This window comes from Sus scrofa, chromosome 7 (genome assembly GCF_054392235.1).
Source record: "Sus scrofa isolate SSC_HxYL_T2T_F1_AM1 chromosome 7, Sscrofa_HxYL_maternal_Yorkshire_Landrace_v2.0, whole genome shotgun sequence".
Taxonomy (NCBI): Eukaryota; Metazoa; Chordata; class Mammalia; order Artiodactyla; family Suidae; genus Sus; species Sus scrofa.
The window spans coordinates 45,032,288-45,049,528 of record NC_139389.1 but is presented as its reverse complement, the minus strand read 5'-3'; the positions used below and the strand labels follow the sequence as shown (position 1 = coordinate 45,049,528).

Genomic DNA, 17,241 nt, shown 5'->3' with positions numbered 1-17,241 from the left:
GACGGGATGGAGCCCAAAAGAGAAAGAAAGTAAGTTAAAGATTCATGGGAGTTCCTGTTATGGCTCAGCAGCTTATGGACCTGAGTAATATCCATAAGGATGTGGATTTGATCCCTGGCCTCACTCAGTGGGTCCGGGATCCGGCATTGCTGTGAGCTGTGGTGTAGGTCGCAGAAGAAGCTGGGAGCCTGTGTTGCTGTGGCTGTGGCGTAGGCTGGCAGCTGTAACTCTGATTTGACCCCCAGCCTGGGAACTTCCATATACCGTGGGCGTGGCCCTAAAAACAAAGAAAAGAAAGATACTAAGGCAATTCAATGGAGAAAGGATAATCTCAACAAATGATGATGGTAAAATTGGGCATCCATAGGCCAAAACCCAAACAAAACAAAAAACAAAACCCAAACAAAGCAACAAACAAACCCCAACTACAGATCATAAATCTTGCACCACATGCAAATATTAACTTGCTGCACGATGATTCCGCCTCTCCTTTCCTCCCCAACCCCGCACCCCCTCCCTGAAGCATAAAGCCAGATCCCAGTCCTGACATTGCTCAATCCCCAGGAGTCAGTTCCTGTGGGCAGCGCCTGACAGGCTCGACGCTCTCCTTTCTGCAGTTCAAGGGAAAGACGAGATCTTGCACAAGGCGCCCCGACTCTGTCCTCCGCAAAGGAAGGAGGCCATGGAGACTCTGGGGCTGCTCCTCCTGCTCTGGGTTGCAGGTAGGACTCCCTCCCTCTGCTGCCATCTTTCCCTCCCCTTCCTCCACTCCATGGCGACTGCGTGGGTGGGGAGCACTGAGCAAAAGCTCCGAAGAGGGTGAAGTCCTTGGGTGTTCGGTGCCCCCTGCCTGCCTCCCTCCGCAGTCTCAGAACCTGCTGTCAGACTCCTTGTGCACAGACTCTTCGTGCACACAGGGTACCGGAGGCTGGTGGTCTGGACACCAGGGAAGGGAAGGGGTTCTCATGGTGGCATCTCAAGCCCTGGTGAGTAGCTTGGAGGAGTTTGGGGGAGACACTGATAAGACCCCCTATAATTATGAATCGCTTAAGCATTATCCCCGAAGGAGCAGCAGGGGGCGGGGGTGCAAAGAACCTGGACCTGGGAATCTGCATCTTTGGGGTGTTCCTCCCATGCTCTGTCCTCTTGTCCGCAGCCCTAGATGGGAGGTGAAGGGACTGGAAATTCTGTGATTGAGCTGAGGGGACTGGTACCCAAGATTCTTGCACATGATGGCCTTTCCTCGTTGGGGGAAGGGTGCCTCTTGTATCCCCAGAGCAATAGGCACACCTGGTGGGAGGAGAGACCGTCTGATGACGATGATGGAGCTGGAGCTTCTCAGTGGAGTTGGAGTGGGGGGAGGGGAGCGCATTGGCCTGCCCAGAGGCAGAGGGATGGGCAGGGTGATGGAGGGGGCACTGCTCACCAGGTCCCTCTGGTTGCAAAAGGCAGGCCGCCAGCTCCTCATTCCAATCTTAGGCGTTTCTGTCAGCACGTGGTTGAAGATGGGGTGAAGGGAGGACCCACAGAGGGGAGGTTGAGGCAGAGGGTTCTGGGTGATTCTTAGAGCCCCTGCCCTGGCAATAGACTGGTCCTCTCAGCCCATGTCCCCCTCCCCAAGGAGGGTCCCGAAAATAGCAGCCTCATGTCTCCCTCCAAAATAGCTCTGAGACGCATCCCCTTGAAAGGGGAACAAAGCCACAGAAATAGGGAAGCTGGAAGCTAAAAGTCAGAAAGAGGGGAATGCAGGGCTGGTACCAGCGTGGGCAGCTGCCGAGTAAGCAAGCATGGCGGGGGTGGGGAGGGGGGCCCAGCACCCCATCATCCCCCCATGGGACCAGCCCCAGCCTGGAGAGGACCACTGGCCATGCTCCCTTGAGGTGGAGGGGGAGAGGGCTTGATCCCGTGTGACAGGGAGAAGAGTACAGACTGGAATGGCCGAACTTCAGGACCAAATGTCTCTGGAAGTTCCTGTGTGGCTCAGCGGGTTAAGGACCCAACTAGTATTTGTGATCATGAGAGTTAGATCCCTGGCCTTGCTCAGTGGGTTAAAGAATTGGGCATTGCTGCAAGTCGTGGCATAGGTCGCAGACGTGGTTCGGATCTGGTGTTTCTATGGCTGTGGTGTAGGCCAGTGGCTACAGCTGTGATTCGACTCCTAGCCTGGGAACTTCCACATGCCGTGGGTGCAACCCTAAAAAGAAAAAGAAAACAAAACAAGACCAAATACCTCTACAAATAGGCCCAGAGAAGGTCAGTCATTTCTCTAAGGATGTCCAACAAGTCTAATGGTGATAAAGCCAGACCCAGGACTGGAGTTTCCTGGTTTCCAGTTTCCTATAAATACACCCCTGGGCTGTGTCGCCTCCTCGCAACGTGTGTGGGAACCTGCGTACTTTCAGGGGAGGAGGTCTGTCTCTTTTGTTCAGTGACCACTTGGTAAGTGAATGGGTGTCTCGTCCCCAGAGCTGTCCCGGGCACACAACACCTCGGTGTTCCAGGGCACAGCCGGCCAGTCCCTGCGGGTCTCCTGCTCCTACAACTCCTTGAAGCACTGGGGGAGACGTAAAGCCTGGTGCCGCCAGCTGGGCGAAGAGGGCCTGTGCCAGCATGTGGTCAGCACCCACCCCACCTGGCTGCTGTCCTTCCTGAAGCGGCGCAACGGGAGCACGGCCATCACGGACGATGCCCTGGGCGGCACACTCACCATTACGCTGCGAAATCTTCAAGCCCACGACGCTGGCCTCTACCAGTGCCAGAGCCTCCACGGTAGCGAGGCCGACACCCTCAAGAAGGTCCTGGTGGAGGTGCTGGCTGGTGAGTGGGCTGCTGACTGCACCCTGGCCTGCCCTTGGGCCAGGGCTCATGCCTTTGGGGTCTGTGCACAGGACCAGCCTCGGGGCTTTGGGGAACCTCGGGAAATCCCATAGTGTGGATCTTGTCCCCCGCTCCCCCACTCAGGGCCACTGTGGATGGTGGTGCAGGTTGCTCACTGCACAAGGAGGGGGGTGTCACAATCCAGCTATGCTCTCTGGTGGAGGACTCCCTGACCTGCTGGAAGGGCACAGTTCTCTAATATGCACAGGGTGCGGTAGGACCTAGCAGTAGTCCTGCTTCCCCCAGACAGCTTAATTGGTTTGTCATCAGGTTAGGATGCGAGCACGAGGAGGTCCTTAAGGAACAGGAGGAATTCCGTTGATTCTCCCACCCAAATACCCAAGGACCTACCAGCATAGATTAATCACTGACCTGGTCTGGGGAGAAACAACCTTAGGGAGGATGCCTGCTGTGACCCTGGGCAGCCTGCTTCTCCTCTCTGGGCCTCCATCTCCCCATCTTGAATTGGAGGTGGTGGTGTCGGTGCCGCTGACTCCACAGGGCTCGCTCCCGTGAGCCACAAATAACATGATAGAGTTAAAAGTGCTTGAGGTCAGTGGCAGCCCTCGCCCCAGCCCCCTGCTGCTTAATTGCCTGGATCCTCATCTCAGGCTTGACTTGGGGAGACAGAGCAGAGATGCGGCCCTTCCCATCCCTGAGCTTACGCAGGGAGGCCCTCCGGGAAAGCCTTCTGTTGGTGTCTCCAGAACACGATTGTGTCCCAAAGGAGGACAAATCTGGGGTTACCATCCCTTTTCTGACTCTGCCCTTGTCCAAATCCTCCCCCCAATGCGGCCCTTTATCATGAAAGTGAAGATCGAAGGTCACATTTGTCTAAGGTGGGGAGGGTAGGAGACTGATGCCTTAGATCCCAAACTCCACCTCCATCACTTTCCTAAGTGGCGGGGGAGAGGGGCGGAGGAGACGCAGATTTTCAGTCCTATCAGGGTCTAAGGCTCAGCCCACTCCCAAGATGATAGCAGGAAAATAATATAATAATGATCAAGAATAAGAATAATAATAATCCGTAGGTGGTGTAGACAGCTTGACAGTTCAAACCGGATTGTCAAAAACACCAACTGTTTTGTTTGATCTTCAAAAAGACCTGTTATGATGGGAGGGTGGGAGTTGCGGTTTCTGAGCTCTGGTGGGAGGTTGGACCTATTTGGGTCGCTTGCAATGATTACGGCAGCACTATTATTACGAAGGTGTTCCTGGAGTTTCTGTTGTGGCTCAGAGGTTAACAAACCCAACTAGTATCCATGAGGTTGCGGGTTCAATCCCTGGCCTTGCTCAATGGGTTAAGGATCCAGCATTGCTGTGAGCTGTGTCATAGATTGCAGACGTGGCTCGGATCTGGCATTGGCTGTGGCTGTGGTGTAGGCCGGCAGCTGCAGCTCCAATTTGACCCCTAGCCTGGGAACATCCATATGCTGCAGGTGCAGTCCTAAAAAGACAAAAAAAAAAAAAGGTGTTCCTAAGTGCCCCACTTTACAGATGAGGAAACTGAAGCTCAGAGAGGTTAACAAGCCTCACCCCACCTACTGTGGCATCAATGAAGGGGCTAGAGAGTCACAAGCTCTGTCTCCCACAGACCCCCTTGAATCCCAGTCCAAGAGCTTCCAGGATGTCCAGATGGAGCACAGCATCTCCAGGTACGGTGATGAGTCTTTCCTGAGATCCCTGGTCAGACCTTCAAGCTGCAGAGCCCAGGCATTGGGTGGAGGCTGGGTCTCAGAAGCACAAATTCCAGGGTAATTAGAACATGAAAGGGTCGGCACAGGTTCTTGTAAAGACACCCCTACAACGCCAGTGTGTGTTGGCATGACTGCACCAGTTTTTAGAATATTGCAAAACTTCCCTAATGGTTTGTAAAATACCAGCTGCTCCAAGGCTCCTGGACAGTCAGCCTCCCCTCACCCATCCTCCAGCAGTGCTCAGGCACCCCCACAATTCAGCAACAATGAAAGTCTTAGTATTTTAGTACTAAAATACTAGTACTGGAGTTTCCCTTGTGGCTCAGCAGATTATGAACCCGACTAGTATCCAAGAGGATGCGAGTTGGATCCCTGACCTCATTCAGGGGGTTACAGATCCGGCATTGCTGTGAGCTGTGGTGTAGGTTGCAGACGTGGCTCAGATCTGGCATTGCTGTGGCTGTGGTGCAGGCTGACAGCTACAGCTCCAATTCGACCCCTAGCCTGGGAACTTCCATACGCCACAGGTAAAGCTCTAAAAAGCAAAAAGAAACCCAACAAACAAACAAACAAAAACCCCACAAACAAAACAAATACCCACCCCAAACCTAGTACTAAAGGCCAGAACAAAACTAGGACCCCCCAGATCTCTGCTCCCCTGATGGGACCAGAATCGGTTTGGACTGACTGGTTTTTGACAGTGTACTGGTGTTTCAACATTGTTAGTAGAACCATGAAACACACGTGTGGGCATGTGTGCACACGTGGGCGCGCGCGCGCGCACACACACACACACACACACTCTACACCATACCATCGTGGAGGCAGAAAACTGCTTGCCGAGGGAGGTGGTTGTTTAAAAGCACTTGGCGAGCAGGTCCGTGCCTAGAACTCAGGTCTCCCGGCTCCAGGTTGCCCCAAGCCCCACAAAGCCTCATGCAAGGATGGTGTTGAGTGGGGAGGTGTCCTGAGCCCCTGGAGCTCCTGGGGTCTCCCTGTTTCTTCTCCAAGGGCAGATTCCAGCCTGTGGGCCTCTGCACCACCTCCCACGTGGCCCCTTTATTTCTCCAAGGAACCTTTCGGAGGAGAGCCTCTTCCCACCCACCTCCACCCTTTTCCTCCTGGCCTGCGTCTTTCTCAGCAAGCTTCTAGTAGCCAGCGCCCTCTGGGCTGCAGCCTGGCATGGGCACAAACAGAGGACTTCCCCAGCCGGTGGGCTGGACTGTGGCCGTGACCCAGGCGACCAGGACCAAACCCTGACAGATGAGCTTGGCGAGAGCAGTGACCAGGACCAAACCTTGACAGGTGAGTTTGGAGAGCACGGTGGTGGTGGGGGCCAGCGAGGTGGGGCGAGAGGGCCTGAGTGAGGACTTTTCTGCTGCAGAGCTGAGAGACACGTGAGAGAAGCGGAGAGGCCAGCAGAGGTCTGCATGGACCAGCCCAGCCAGCACACTCACCCCTTGGCCACTGAGTCTCCTGGTTCTGCTTTGGCAAAAGGCCACTCTGCCTGTACCCTGCTTCCTCTGGCCTCTGGAAGTGGAGATTTGTGTGTGTGTGTGTGTCTGTGTGTCTGTGTGTGTATGTGTGTGTGTGCATGTGCGTGCAGGCACGCGTGTGGGAAGTTGGGAAGACATCTACCAACTTCTGGACATTGGACATTAAATATACAAATAAACCCAAGACTTCATGTTTAACTGATGGTTTAGGGTGTCACGAAGGCCCTCTCTTTGGCCCCAGGGCCAGAAGAGTGAATTTGGATGAGGATAAAATGAAAGATCTGGCTCCTGGGGGCCAAGGGTCTTAAGATACCACGTTCGTCTCCTACTTATAGGATTCCAGTCCCCTTCAAGGGGATCAAACCCCAAAGCCTCTGAACACGTCATTTTCGTGCCCCTTCCCCACCTGGACCAGTCTGGGCTGCTCACTTCCTGCTAGAGAAGGAATGTCGCCCATTCCTCACCCGGCCACCAAATAACCTGTTCCCCACGCAAATAAGGACCAATCAGAAGACCAATCAGAAGATGGAATCGGGTCTTCAGGCCGAATTGTGGGGTATAAAGCTATTGCAGAGTGAGTCCTTTTTAACCTGCGTGCACGTGAGTCCCCTCTCGCTTCCTGAAAATGTACTTTCACTTTAATAAATTTGTAAAACATCCTCCGTTTTAGTGCTTTGTTACAGTGAGATGGGGGCCCGAGGAGGTGATGGGTATTGCCTCCATTCCCACAGGCTCCAAACTGCCCAGTCTTTTTCTCCTCCTCTCTCCCTCCCAGAGATCCGATTGCCAAGCCGTGCCTTCTCCTATGGGATTTCTCTAGCTCCCTCTCCTCTGCCCTCCTGCCTCCTGCCCATCTGTTCCCTAGGGTTATTTCTGGCACCCCATCACCTGTCCGTCACCCAAGTCCATCCAATTCCCAATTGATTCATCCGTTCATCTCCAAAACAGAGAGAGCTTTGCCCTCCTCATGCTTCCCCCTCCCTGGAGAAACGGCAGGGGCTTGGGTTGTGGAGTGGGGCGTCCCAGGGCTGGGACTACTGGTCAGAGCCCCTCCGTGTGCAGAAGGGAAACGGAGGCTCAAAAATGAACGGACTGACCCAGGGTCCCCTGTAGAGCCTGGAAATCCAAATTTCACTTGGCCTTCAAGGTGCCCTTCCCTCCAGCTCGATCCTCCTCCCTTATTCATGCAGTTATTCGACATATTTTTCTGTGCCAGGTACTGATCTAAGCATTGGAGACACAACAGTGTACAAAACAAGCAAAGATCTCTGTCCACACGTGTTGGCAGAACTCAGCCTCTGCGCACCGGTGCCGAATAGAAATACGGAGACAGTTTGGGGCAAAGGAGGGTCACAGCAGCCTAATGCCTCAAAGACTCCCTATGGGAGATTGGGAGGTGGTTTTATAGTTTGAGGAGTGAAAAATAGGACTGCAGATAAAGATCAGGGTAGAAGCAAGCTTGCATTGTTTTCAAAGCTGCTAATCAGTGGTCTGGTGGTCTTTCTTTCTGGAAGGAAGAACGCTTCATTAACATCTTCCATTTGTGGGGGGTTTTCATTCTGCAGAACTCAAAGATACTGTTCTCTGTATTCCTGAAGGAGGACCCTGCCCCAAAGCTGCACTATTGTCTCTTGACGGCTCCTCCCTGGTCTCTGCATCCCCTCCCTTCCCTGACTAGCAATTAATTGAACCCACTTTTTAGAACTCAGGGAAGGTCATGGAGACTGAAGTTTACTCCCTAAAAATAAGAAATGGGGGACACAGAAAGGCTTGTGTGCCCAGAGGACTCACAGGGCCCTGCTTGGTTTCGTATGGAGTCCTGTCCTAGCAGGAAGAGGGCAGACAGACAGATAAAATAAATTTACTCAGACGGGGCGTTCCTGTTGCAGCCCAGCAGAAACGAACCTGACAAGTATCCATGTGGACACGGGTTCGATCCCTCGCTCAGTAGGTTAAGGATCTGGCGTTGCTGTGAGCTGTGGTGTAGGTCATAGATGTGACTCAGATCTGGCATTGCTGTGGCTCTGGCGTAGGTTGGCATAGTTCTGATTAGATCCCTAGCCTGGGAACGTCCATATGTCACGGGTGTGGTCCTAAAAAGCAAAGCAAAGCAAAACAAAGTCAGATGGTGAGGAGCACGGGGAGCGCAGACAGGGGATGACGCAAGTCTAGAGCAGACAGAAGAACAACTTGAGAAACACCTGGAGATGCAGGAAGTGAACCTCGGGCATGTCAGGGAGAGTGTTCTGGACCCAGGGAACAGCCAGGGCAGCTCTGGGAACCTCACTTTCTCGCCGGCACACCCAGCACCTGGGCCAATGGGACAGAGACTTTCTGGGGGTGGGCTGCCCCCAGGGGGAGAAAATGAGTGGGCACATACTCAGGCTCTCAGTCCTGGCTTCGGGGAGGTGGAAGCCCCGAAGCCCCTCTGGCCATGGCCACATGTGGCTGCGCTGCCACCTGTCATGGGTGTGGATACCTGAGGTGTTGAATCGTTAGGAAGGAGCTTCACATCAACACATCACTCCCCTGGTTCCAGCCCTGCTCCAACCCCACTTCACCCACACCTGCAGAGGATGCTTCTGGGCCTCTGTCCCCATTTCTGGGACCCTGGTCCAGTCTGTGTGTCCTTGGCCTCCCTGACTCAGCGGCCCTTGAAACTTGCCCATCGAGTCCCAGGACAGTGGTCTCCTTCCTGCGGACATGGGCACAGTATACGGTCCAAGGCTGAGCAGAACCCACTCCATCTCCCTTCCGCCCCATCTGGGCACCGAGGGCGATGGCAGGGAAAGGAAGCCTCCAGCCAAGTGCCTGGCAGTAGAATGTGCTGGAACTTTCTTTCTCTTGGGAGCTCAGCCTTTTCTCCTTCCAGCTCTGCTATGTTTGAGACACCTGCCCTGGGATCCTCTGCCCTGGACTCTCTGGCACACACCCTGAACTGAAAGGGTTTGCCAATTTCAAGTTTGCCTCCTACTAAGAAAGCTTAGGTAAGTTCCTTAACTCTGCTGAGCCTCAGGGCCCTTGAATATAAAAGCAAACAAAAAACCCAACACCAAACCAACCAAAACGGCCCTACTTTGGTGACTTTTTATGAGGCCGAGAGGAATAACATTAAAGTCCCTGGCCACAGGCCTGGCACATAGTAGGTCCTGGGTAAGCCCTGGCTTCCTTCCTCCTCTCTAAGGTCCAGTGACAGGACACCGCCCCAGAAGCCAGGGTCCACCTGGTCACCTCTGTCCTGGGCCCCCAGCAGTGGACTGTATCCATTTTAGGCACTTAAATTAATATTGAAGAGAGGTCTCCTCTTCACACGACATTCCCAGGTGGCTTGTTAGTGTGAAAATAATTTTCTTGTAAGGAAATCAAAGAAACCCTGATACATATTGGCTGGACTGATAGACGTATGTATCACCCCGCATCACTCACTGGGGCGACACAACCGTCCAGTTAGCCGGGTTTTCTGTGGGTTAGCACTGGAAGTCCTGTCTCAGAAAAGGGCTCGGCCCCAGGTAGACAGCGACACCTGGTCACCCTGTCACCAGGTCCACAAGGCTCAGCTCAACACAGAAGCCGGCTTCCTCAGGCTTCTGCTCCCAGTTCCCATTCCTAACTCCTTGGCTCCTGAAGGGGGGTGGGGTGGGCAGAGAGAGGGAGAGTGGAGGAAGGAGGGAGGGTAGCACCCCTTTCCCGCTTGACATCCAGATCAGGGCAGTGCGAGCTCCCGGCCACGTCCCTTTGCCAGCTCTGGTCTCCCTGAGCACAGGCGCGCCCCCTGGTGTCAGAAGGTTTATTGCTCACACTCTTAGCAGGATCCACAAACCCCAGTTCTGCACGGCGTGTGAATGAGGATTAGATGTTTCATCATGAGAGAGGAACCCCAAATTATGAGACTTCGAGTTTATATGGAGCACCTGGCACAGTGGCTCATCTTTTTCTCTAGAGAGAGACCTTTATTCTGGGACGTAAATTCATCTTCTCCAGGGAGGGAGGGGAAGGAGGGAAGCGAATCTCTCTGGAGCTGACACACTGACTCCGGAGCTGTGTCAGTTCTTCAATTGCCCTGGAACAAAGCTTGGGCGGTTCCCTTTCCTAGAAAGCCCAAACCATGCAGAAACGTGAAAATATTCATGGAGAACTGCCTCTCAACAGAGAGGACAGTGCAAACATGAAACAAAATTAATAGAGTGGCTCGGGTTGCTGCAGTGGGCATGGCCAAAAAAACCAATTAATATGTTATAAATAAGAAATGCTTGGAGAAGAAATCTCTTAAATTAAAAACACGAAGGGATAAAAACTTGAAGGACAGAGGAATGGATGAAAAAAGATGGAAGATATCTTTGAGGAATCAGAACAAAATCGACAAAAAGATAGAAAATGATAGAGAAAAGGTATGAAAATAAGATAAACACATTAGGTTCACTATCCAACTAATTAGAAAAACAGAGGGGGGAAAAATAAAGAAGTATTTATCAAAGCAATTGCCAGAACTGGAGAGCAGGGTCCACACTGAAAGTGTCTAGGGAGCACCCAGCACAAGGAAAGAAGACAGGCCAGCCCAGGACACGCCATCAAGGTGGGACTTCCTCGACAGTCTCCTGAGAGCTCGGGGTTGGCACCCACACAGCATTTAAAATCAGGGAGTTCCCATTGTGGCTCAGCAGGTTAAGAACCCGACTAGTATCCATGAGGATATGGGTTCGATCCCTGACCTTGCTCAGTGGTTAAGGATCCAGGGTTGCTGCAAGCTTCAGTGTAGGTCCCAGATGTGGCTCAGACCTGCTGTGGCTGTACCTGTGGTGTAGGCTGGCAGCTCCAGCTCTGACTTGACTGTTAGCTTGGAAACTTCCATATACTGCAGGAGTGCCACCCCCTCCCCCCAAAACCCCTTTAAAATCAGGATGGCCTTGGGCCATGGGAAGGACACTTTACTTGGCTCCTTTGCAGCTCTGCATCCTCAGATCTTGAATCCTCAGACCTTTGCACTTCTCTGAAGATCACCTTCCCCCTCTCTCTGCTGCTCTCTGGTCACCACGATCCTCCTCCGGCCTCCTTCCTTAGAGGGCCCAGGACCTCTGGCATTCTCACCCTGCCTTGCCCACGCCTACCCTCAGGGTCGGTTTCTGAGTGCTGAGCCAACCAGGGCTGGGAAGAGCTCCTTATCCCCACCCATGGAGGAGCCCATCAGTGCCTGACTCCCACCCCATGGTCACTGAGAGCCCCACGTGACTATCTGAGACAAAAGTTTCCTGCCCCCAGGGGAATGTTGTGTCAGTGCCCCCAGGAAGCCCCAGAGCGGACATCTCCCTTCCCAGCCATGGGCCCCCACCTGCTCCTGCTGCTGCTTCTGGGACTAGCAGGTAAGGTTCTGAAGGGACCATGATCACTCCCCACACCCAGGAATAACTGGCATGACATGGCAACAATAGTAGGTGTAAGCCCAGAAGGTCGATCTCTAGATCCCGGTGCCCTGTGCAGTTGGGTGGGCCTGGAGGCATCCCGCCCTACCCTCCTCGACTTTCCCTCCCCAGGCCAGGGCTCGGCTGGCAGCCTCCCTGAGCTGCTGCAGGCGCCCGTAGGGAGCTCCATCCTGGTGCAGTGCCACTACCGACCTCAGGACCTCAGGGCTCGAAAGGTGTGGTGCCGGTTCCTGCAGGGGGTATGCCAGCCCGTGGTGTCATCAGTGGTGGACCGCCGGACCCCGGCTGGCAGCCGCATCTTTCTCACCGACATGGGGGGTGGCCTGCTCCAGGTGGAGATGGTTACCCTGCAGGAGGAGGATGCCGGGGAGTACGGCTGCCTGGTGGAGGGGGCCTCGGGGCCCCAGACTGTGCACAAAGTCACTCTGGACGTGCTCCCCGCAGGTGAGTTATCCTGGCTGGGCACTACCCCTCTGATCTGCCTTCTCACCCCCATCTGCTATTCTTGGGTCCTTGGGGGCCGGAGGTCCTGGTAGGGGAGGAATTGGGAGAAGATATCCTTTTGACAGCTCTGCAGGGAACGGAAACCAAACTAAGTGAGAAGTCGGAGATAAAAGAGCCAAATAGTGCCCCCTCACCCCGCCTTTGTGGCACAAGTGGGTCTCCCCACAGGAAGTCACTCCTCCTTCCCCGCTGATGGCCTTGGCCTCCCCATCCAGCATTTTCAATACACTTGATGCTGGTTTTTTTCCCTTATAATTTTTTTTTTTTCTTTTTAGGGCCACACCCACAGCATAAGGAAATTTCTAGTCTAGGGGTCAAATCAGAGCTTAGCTGCTGGCCTACACCACAGCTCACAGCAACACCAGATCCTTAACCCACTGAGCAAGGCCAGGGATTGAACTCAGGTCCTCATGGATAGTAGTCGGGTTTGTTACTGCTCAGCCATAACTGGAACTCCTGGAATTTTTTAATCTTCCAGGTTTCTGTTCCTCTAACCATAAGTTCAATGGTTTGCAAATCACTGAGTTTATATCTTATTTAATTTTTCTAAAGTCTTCACTGAGCATCTAGTACATGCCTCACCTACAGGCAGGGGACATTCCGCACCTGAATTCCTTCAACTCATTCAGGTTTTTTTGGTTTTTGTTTTTTGTTTTTTGTATTTTGTCTCTTTTTAGGGCCGCTCCTACGGCATATGGAGGTTCCCAGGCTACGGGTTGAATCAGAGCTGTAGCCACCGGCCTGTGCCAGAGCCACAGAAACACCAGATCAGAGCCACATCTGCGACCTACAGCACAACTCACGGCAACGCCGGATCCTTAACCCATTGAGCGAGGCCAGGGATCGAACCCGCAACCTCATGGTTCCTAGTCAGATCCGTTTCTGCTGCACCACGATGGGAACTCCTCATTCAGTTTTAAAAGCAGAAAAATTCAGTCAGTATTCTCAAGCCTGTTTCCAGTATAGAAAGTACTTTATTTTCCCCAGTTTCATTTTCATGGCCTATTACTTTCTCATGTCTAAACATTTTTTGAAAGAACACTTTAAAGTATTGCTAAAATACTTTAAATAAGATATTTAAGGAGTTCCTGTCGTGGTTCAGTGGTTAACGAATCTGACTAGGAACCATGAGGTTGCAGGTTCGATCCCTGGCCTTGCTAACAGGGTTAAGGATCCGGCGTTGCCGTCAGTTGTGGTGTAGGTCACAGATGCGGCTCGGATCCCGCGTTGCTGTGGCTCTGGCGTAGGCCAGTGGCTGCAGCTCCGATTCAACCCCAAGCCTGGGAACCTCCATATGCCACGGGAGCAGCCCAAGAAATGGCAAAAAGACAAAAAAAAAAAAAAAATTTAAATAACAAAATAACACATAATTTAAAAAAATGTTCTTTCAGGAAAATGGTCAGCTACCTGACGGAGCAGAGACTGGCCTAATTTCTGCTTATGGATGCTGATTTTTTTTTTTTTCATTTTCAGGTCTCCCTTTTCCTAGTAATTTGTGCCAAATACCCAAAATAATGAAATTAAGAAAGGCATTTTTCTTTCTCTTGGTTTCTTTTCCATTTGTTCATTATGAAGATGGACTAAGGTGTCATTAGAATCTTTTGAGTCCCCAGTTATTAATTATATTACAGATATACTCCTGTTAACCCTGGTCACCCTTTGTTTTTCTCCTTCCTTCACAGTCTAAGGTCTAGTAAGTCAAGGTTACAAGTCCGTGAGGCAAGTTGTACCAAGGCGATGCCCTGAGAGGGGGTGGCCGGGGAGACAGTGTTCTCAAGGCAGATCCTCAGGCCCCGAGAAACCAACCCCGTGTCCGACAGCCAGAAGTTGAGCGTGTTCTTGGGAGGACAGAAACCTTGTCACTAAACCAAGTCTCAGGGTCCAAGCAAGGCTGGGCACTGTGTCACATCAGGGCTTAGCTCCTGAGGGTAGAACTTGGGATGGGGTCCAATCAGCCTGTAAGGGGGTCCCAGGGTTGCATGTGTGCAGAGAGGTCTGGCAGGTGGAGCTGAGGCCTCTTTAGAGACCAAGTCATGAGAGCCAGGCACCAGGTGTCCAATGAGAAGAGCGCAGAGGGACCTACTCTGGGGTGGGGTAGGGAGATGGGCATGGCTTACCCAGTGGGGTTTTGGCATAGTCTGAGCAGCCTGATTAGACCAGAGGGGTACAGAGGGAGCAGGTAAAGGAGGAGAAATGCAGGGGGGAGGGTTTGGAGCTGGGGGTTGAGGGGAAAGGGAGCATATTCACAACCATAAAAGATAAAGAGGCCGTTCACTGACCTCCAGAATGAGAGGCCCCTAAGGAACATCCCAAGTGGTCCTTCTTTGTGTTTCTTACTGGGGACCTCTCCTTCCTCAGCTCCGCTCTCCCAGTACCTACGTCTCAACCGGCCCTTGAACCTTGCTCACAATGGGCCTGTGCTCATGAAGTTTTTCCTTCTGACTCAGCTCCTGGCCTGGAGGAGGAGGAGGAGACCTATCAGGTTGGGAGTCTGGCTGACAGCTCTTCGGACCCTGCAGGCAGTGCCAGCCCTTTGAATCCCGGCCTGGATAAGAAGAGGTACTGACAAGGACTGTATCCGGGTGGCTGGGAAAAGGGTGGAGGTGAACGTGGTGGCTTGCTTAGAGCCCCAGACTACATCAGAGGAAAACTGTACCATTCTTTCCACCCCTGGAGAACTTCCAGAGGCAGGTAGATGGACAGACCTAGTTCATCCTCTCCGACCCCTTTACCCCCAAGGATCTCCAGCCAGGATTCCCTGGTCATCCGTCTCTCTTCTGCCCTCCTCATGCCATTCCAGGAAACTTTCTCCCAACCATGGCTCACTGAGAACTGCATCTCTTTGCCACTCCTCTGGGATTCGTGGCAAGTAGCTGCCCGCCAGATTCAGGGCTAAGCTCACCCACTCCTTTGTGTTTCTCAGCAGACTCTTGATTTGGGGTGCTGTGTTCCTGCTGGGCCTGCTGGTGGTGGCAGTGGTGCTGTTTACCATGATGGCAAGAAGGAAAGGTAAGGAGCTGTCTACCTGCCTGAACCGGCATGACCCCTTGTCCTGTACCAGCCAGTCTTGCATTTGAGGCTGGGAGTCTAAGTCTGTTCCCATACAGATGGGCTTCGGGAAGGGCCCCAGACCCTAGAACTCCCATGGCTGAGGGATGGAGGTGGGAGAAGGAGATGCAGTGGGGAGAGACAGGAACTGGAGAAGGTGAGACAGGAGAACTGGGGACGGATAGCTGAGGCAGGTAGGGGGATTTCAGGAGATGGGTTGAGTGGAGGCAGGAGCAGGGAGCTGTGGAACCAGGAAGGGAGAGTTAGGGCTGCTGGGGTGGGGGCTGGGGACACGGAGGAGGTGGGGAAACTTTGCTGGTGGGAGTGGGGAAGGTGCATATGGACCAACCAGGACAGAGGTTTCTGAGGTTTTCTGAAGTGGGGGTGGTGGGGGGGACAGTGCGTCAGCACAGGAAACAAACTGCCCTTCTGTCCCTTGTCCTGCCAGGGAACAGGCTTGGTGTCTGTGGACAGTTTCAGAGCAGTGGCATCTCAGGCCTGGTAAGAGATCCCCACAGGCCCCCAGCCAAATTCCCTGGACCATCCTGGAACTCATGAGATGTTGGGGTGGAGAAAACGCTGGTTCCCAGCTGAGGTCCAAAGCTTCCTCCTAAATGCTGTAAACTTGGCCACAGTGCTCTCCCGCCTTCCCTCCTTGCTCTCCTGTCTCTTCAGATTTGGGGAGAAACTTGGGGCTTGAAAATCTTTGAGGTGAAGCCCTCCTGCCCACTGCCATTCTAAGGATTCAGGAGTTAAGAGCCAGTGTGGTCCTGGGCTTCCCACCAAAGGGAACTGGGGCAGAGGAAGGCATTTCCTCTGCCTGATTTGTCTGCTTTTGTTACAGGCCTCCTCCCCGGGGGTCCACCACTCTGGCGACACTGGACCAGCTGCTGACTTGCCCTCGGACATCCCATACGTTAGGCTCGACTCGCCACCTTCCTTCGACAATACCACCTACACCAACCTGCCTCTTGATCCCCTGCCGGAGAAGCCCCCATCCCCATCTTCTTTTCCTCCTCTGCCTCCTAAGGTCATGACCTCCAAGCCTGTGACATATGCCACAGTCGTCTTCCCTGAAGGAGACAAGAGTGGAAGAGCCTCCTGTGAGCCAGTCCAGGACCCACCTAACAGTCAGACTCCACCTAGCTAAGCCACTCCCCATCCTGTAAACTCAGAGATCATCCCCAGTCTTCAGTGTAGCCATCCATGCAGCCTGCACCCTAGATCCCCCGGGTATCAGGGCAACTAGGGGCTTTAGGACCTGATCTAATGTCTGGACTTTTCTGACCCGGTAGGTGGTACTTGGAATGACTGAGGTGTCTCGGGAAGCCCCCCTGCCCCATGCTAGTACCCCTGCCATTACAGTACTGGGCTAAATAAACTCTACCTGATAATATATGAGCTCTTGGTGCTTGAGAGGGAAGGAAAGGGCCCAAGTGCAACTTCACGTGGCCTGTGAACTGAAAGGCTGGTCCAGAGTGTGTGTTGTGTGGTCTCCTGCTGGTCTTGCCAGTGGGGAGGTGTTTTCCCTTCCTGGTTAGAAAACTGCAGTGCAGGCTGATTTAAGGGGCTTCAAGAAGGCTTCTTCAAAAGTATTTCCTGGAGTTCCTGTCGTGGCAGTGCGGAAACGAATTTGACTAGTAACCATGAGGACACAGGTTCAATCCTTGGCCTCACACATGGGTTAAGAATCCGGTGTTGCCATGAGTTGTGGTGTAGCTCGCAGATGCGGCTGGGATCCTGAGTTGCTGTGGCAGTGGTGTAGGCCGGCAGCTATAGCTCCGATTCGACCCCTAGCCTGGGAACCTCCACATGCTGCGGGAGCGGCCCTAAAAAGACAAAAAACAAAACAACTAAACTATTTCCTGACTTTATCATGATACCTGATACTATAGATTCATTTGCTTGGGTCTAGACATCTCTTCTGCTTTCTGCTCTACACCTTGGAAACAAGTGACATCTTATGATATGACAATATATAGTGGGAGAAGGGGGGTAATAATTGGTGCAGGAGAGTCAGGACAGATGGGGCATGAGAGATGGGGTTAAAAAGAAAGAGGAGTAAGGTCAGAAACTGAAATACATACCAAGCCTATTCCTTGGCAGGACAAAGGATTTTCAAGCCCCAAGAAATAAAAGGCCTTTGCAGACATCAGTTTTAGCAGAGCTGGTGCTTTCTCAACTGGGTGGCCATCTGGTAGC

At 52.9% G+C, this 17,241-nt stretch overlaps 2 protein-coding genes across 3 annotated transcripts; both read left to right on the top strand.

Moving 5' to 3' along the window:
• Positions 1-566: 566 nt before the first annotated feature.
• Positions 567-6,131, top strand: TREM2 (triggering receptor expressed on myeloid cells 2). The gene is given in 5 exon segments (NM_001256777.1): positions 567-722; positions 2,467-2,817; positions 4,472-4,532; positions 5,647-5,879; positions 5,959-6,131. Coding segments are annotated over 5 exon segments (702 nt in total). The 5' UTR covers positions 567-682; the 3' UTR covers positions 5,976-6,131.
• Positions 6,132-11,337: 5,206 nt separating this feature from the next.
• TREML1 (triggering receptor expressed on myeloid cells like 1) lies at positions 11,338-16,435 on the top strand. 2 transcript variants are annotated; one of them, NM_001243504.1, is given in 6 exon segments: positions 11,338-11,427; positions 11,599-11,931; positions 14,439-14,550; positions 14,915-15,000; positions 15,488-15,540; positions 15,884-16,435. In NM_001243504.1, coding segments are annotated over 6 exon segments (933 nt in total). In that variant the 5' UTR covers positions 11,338-11,384; the 3' UTR covers positions 16,190-16,435.
• Positions 16,436-17,241: the final 806 nt, after the last annotated feature.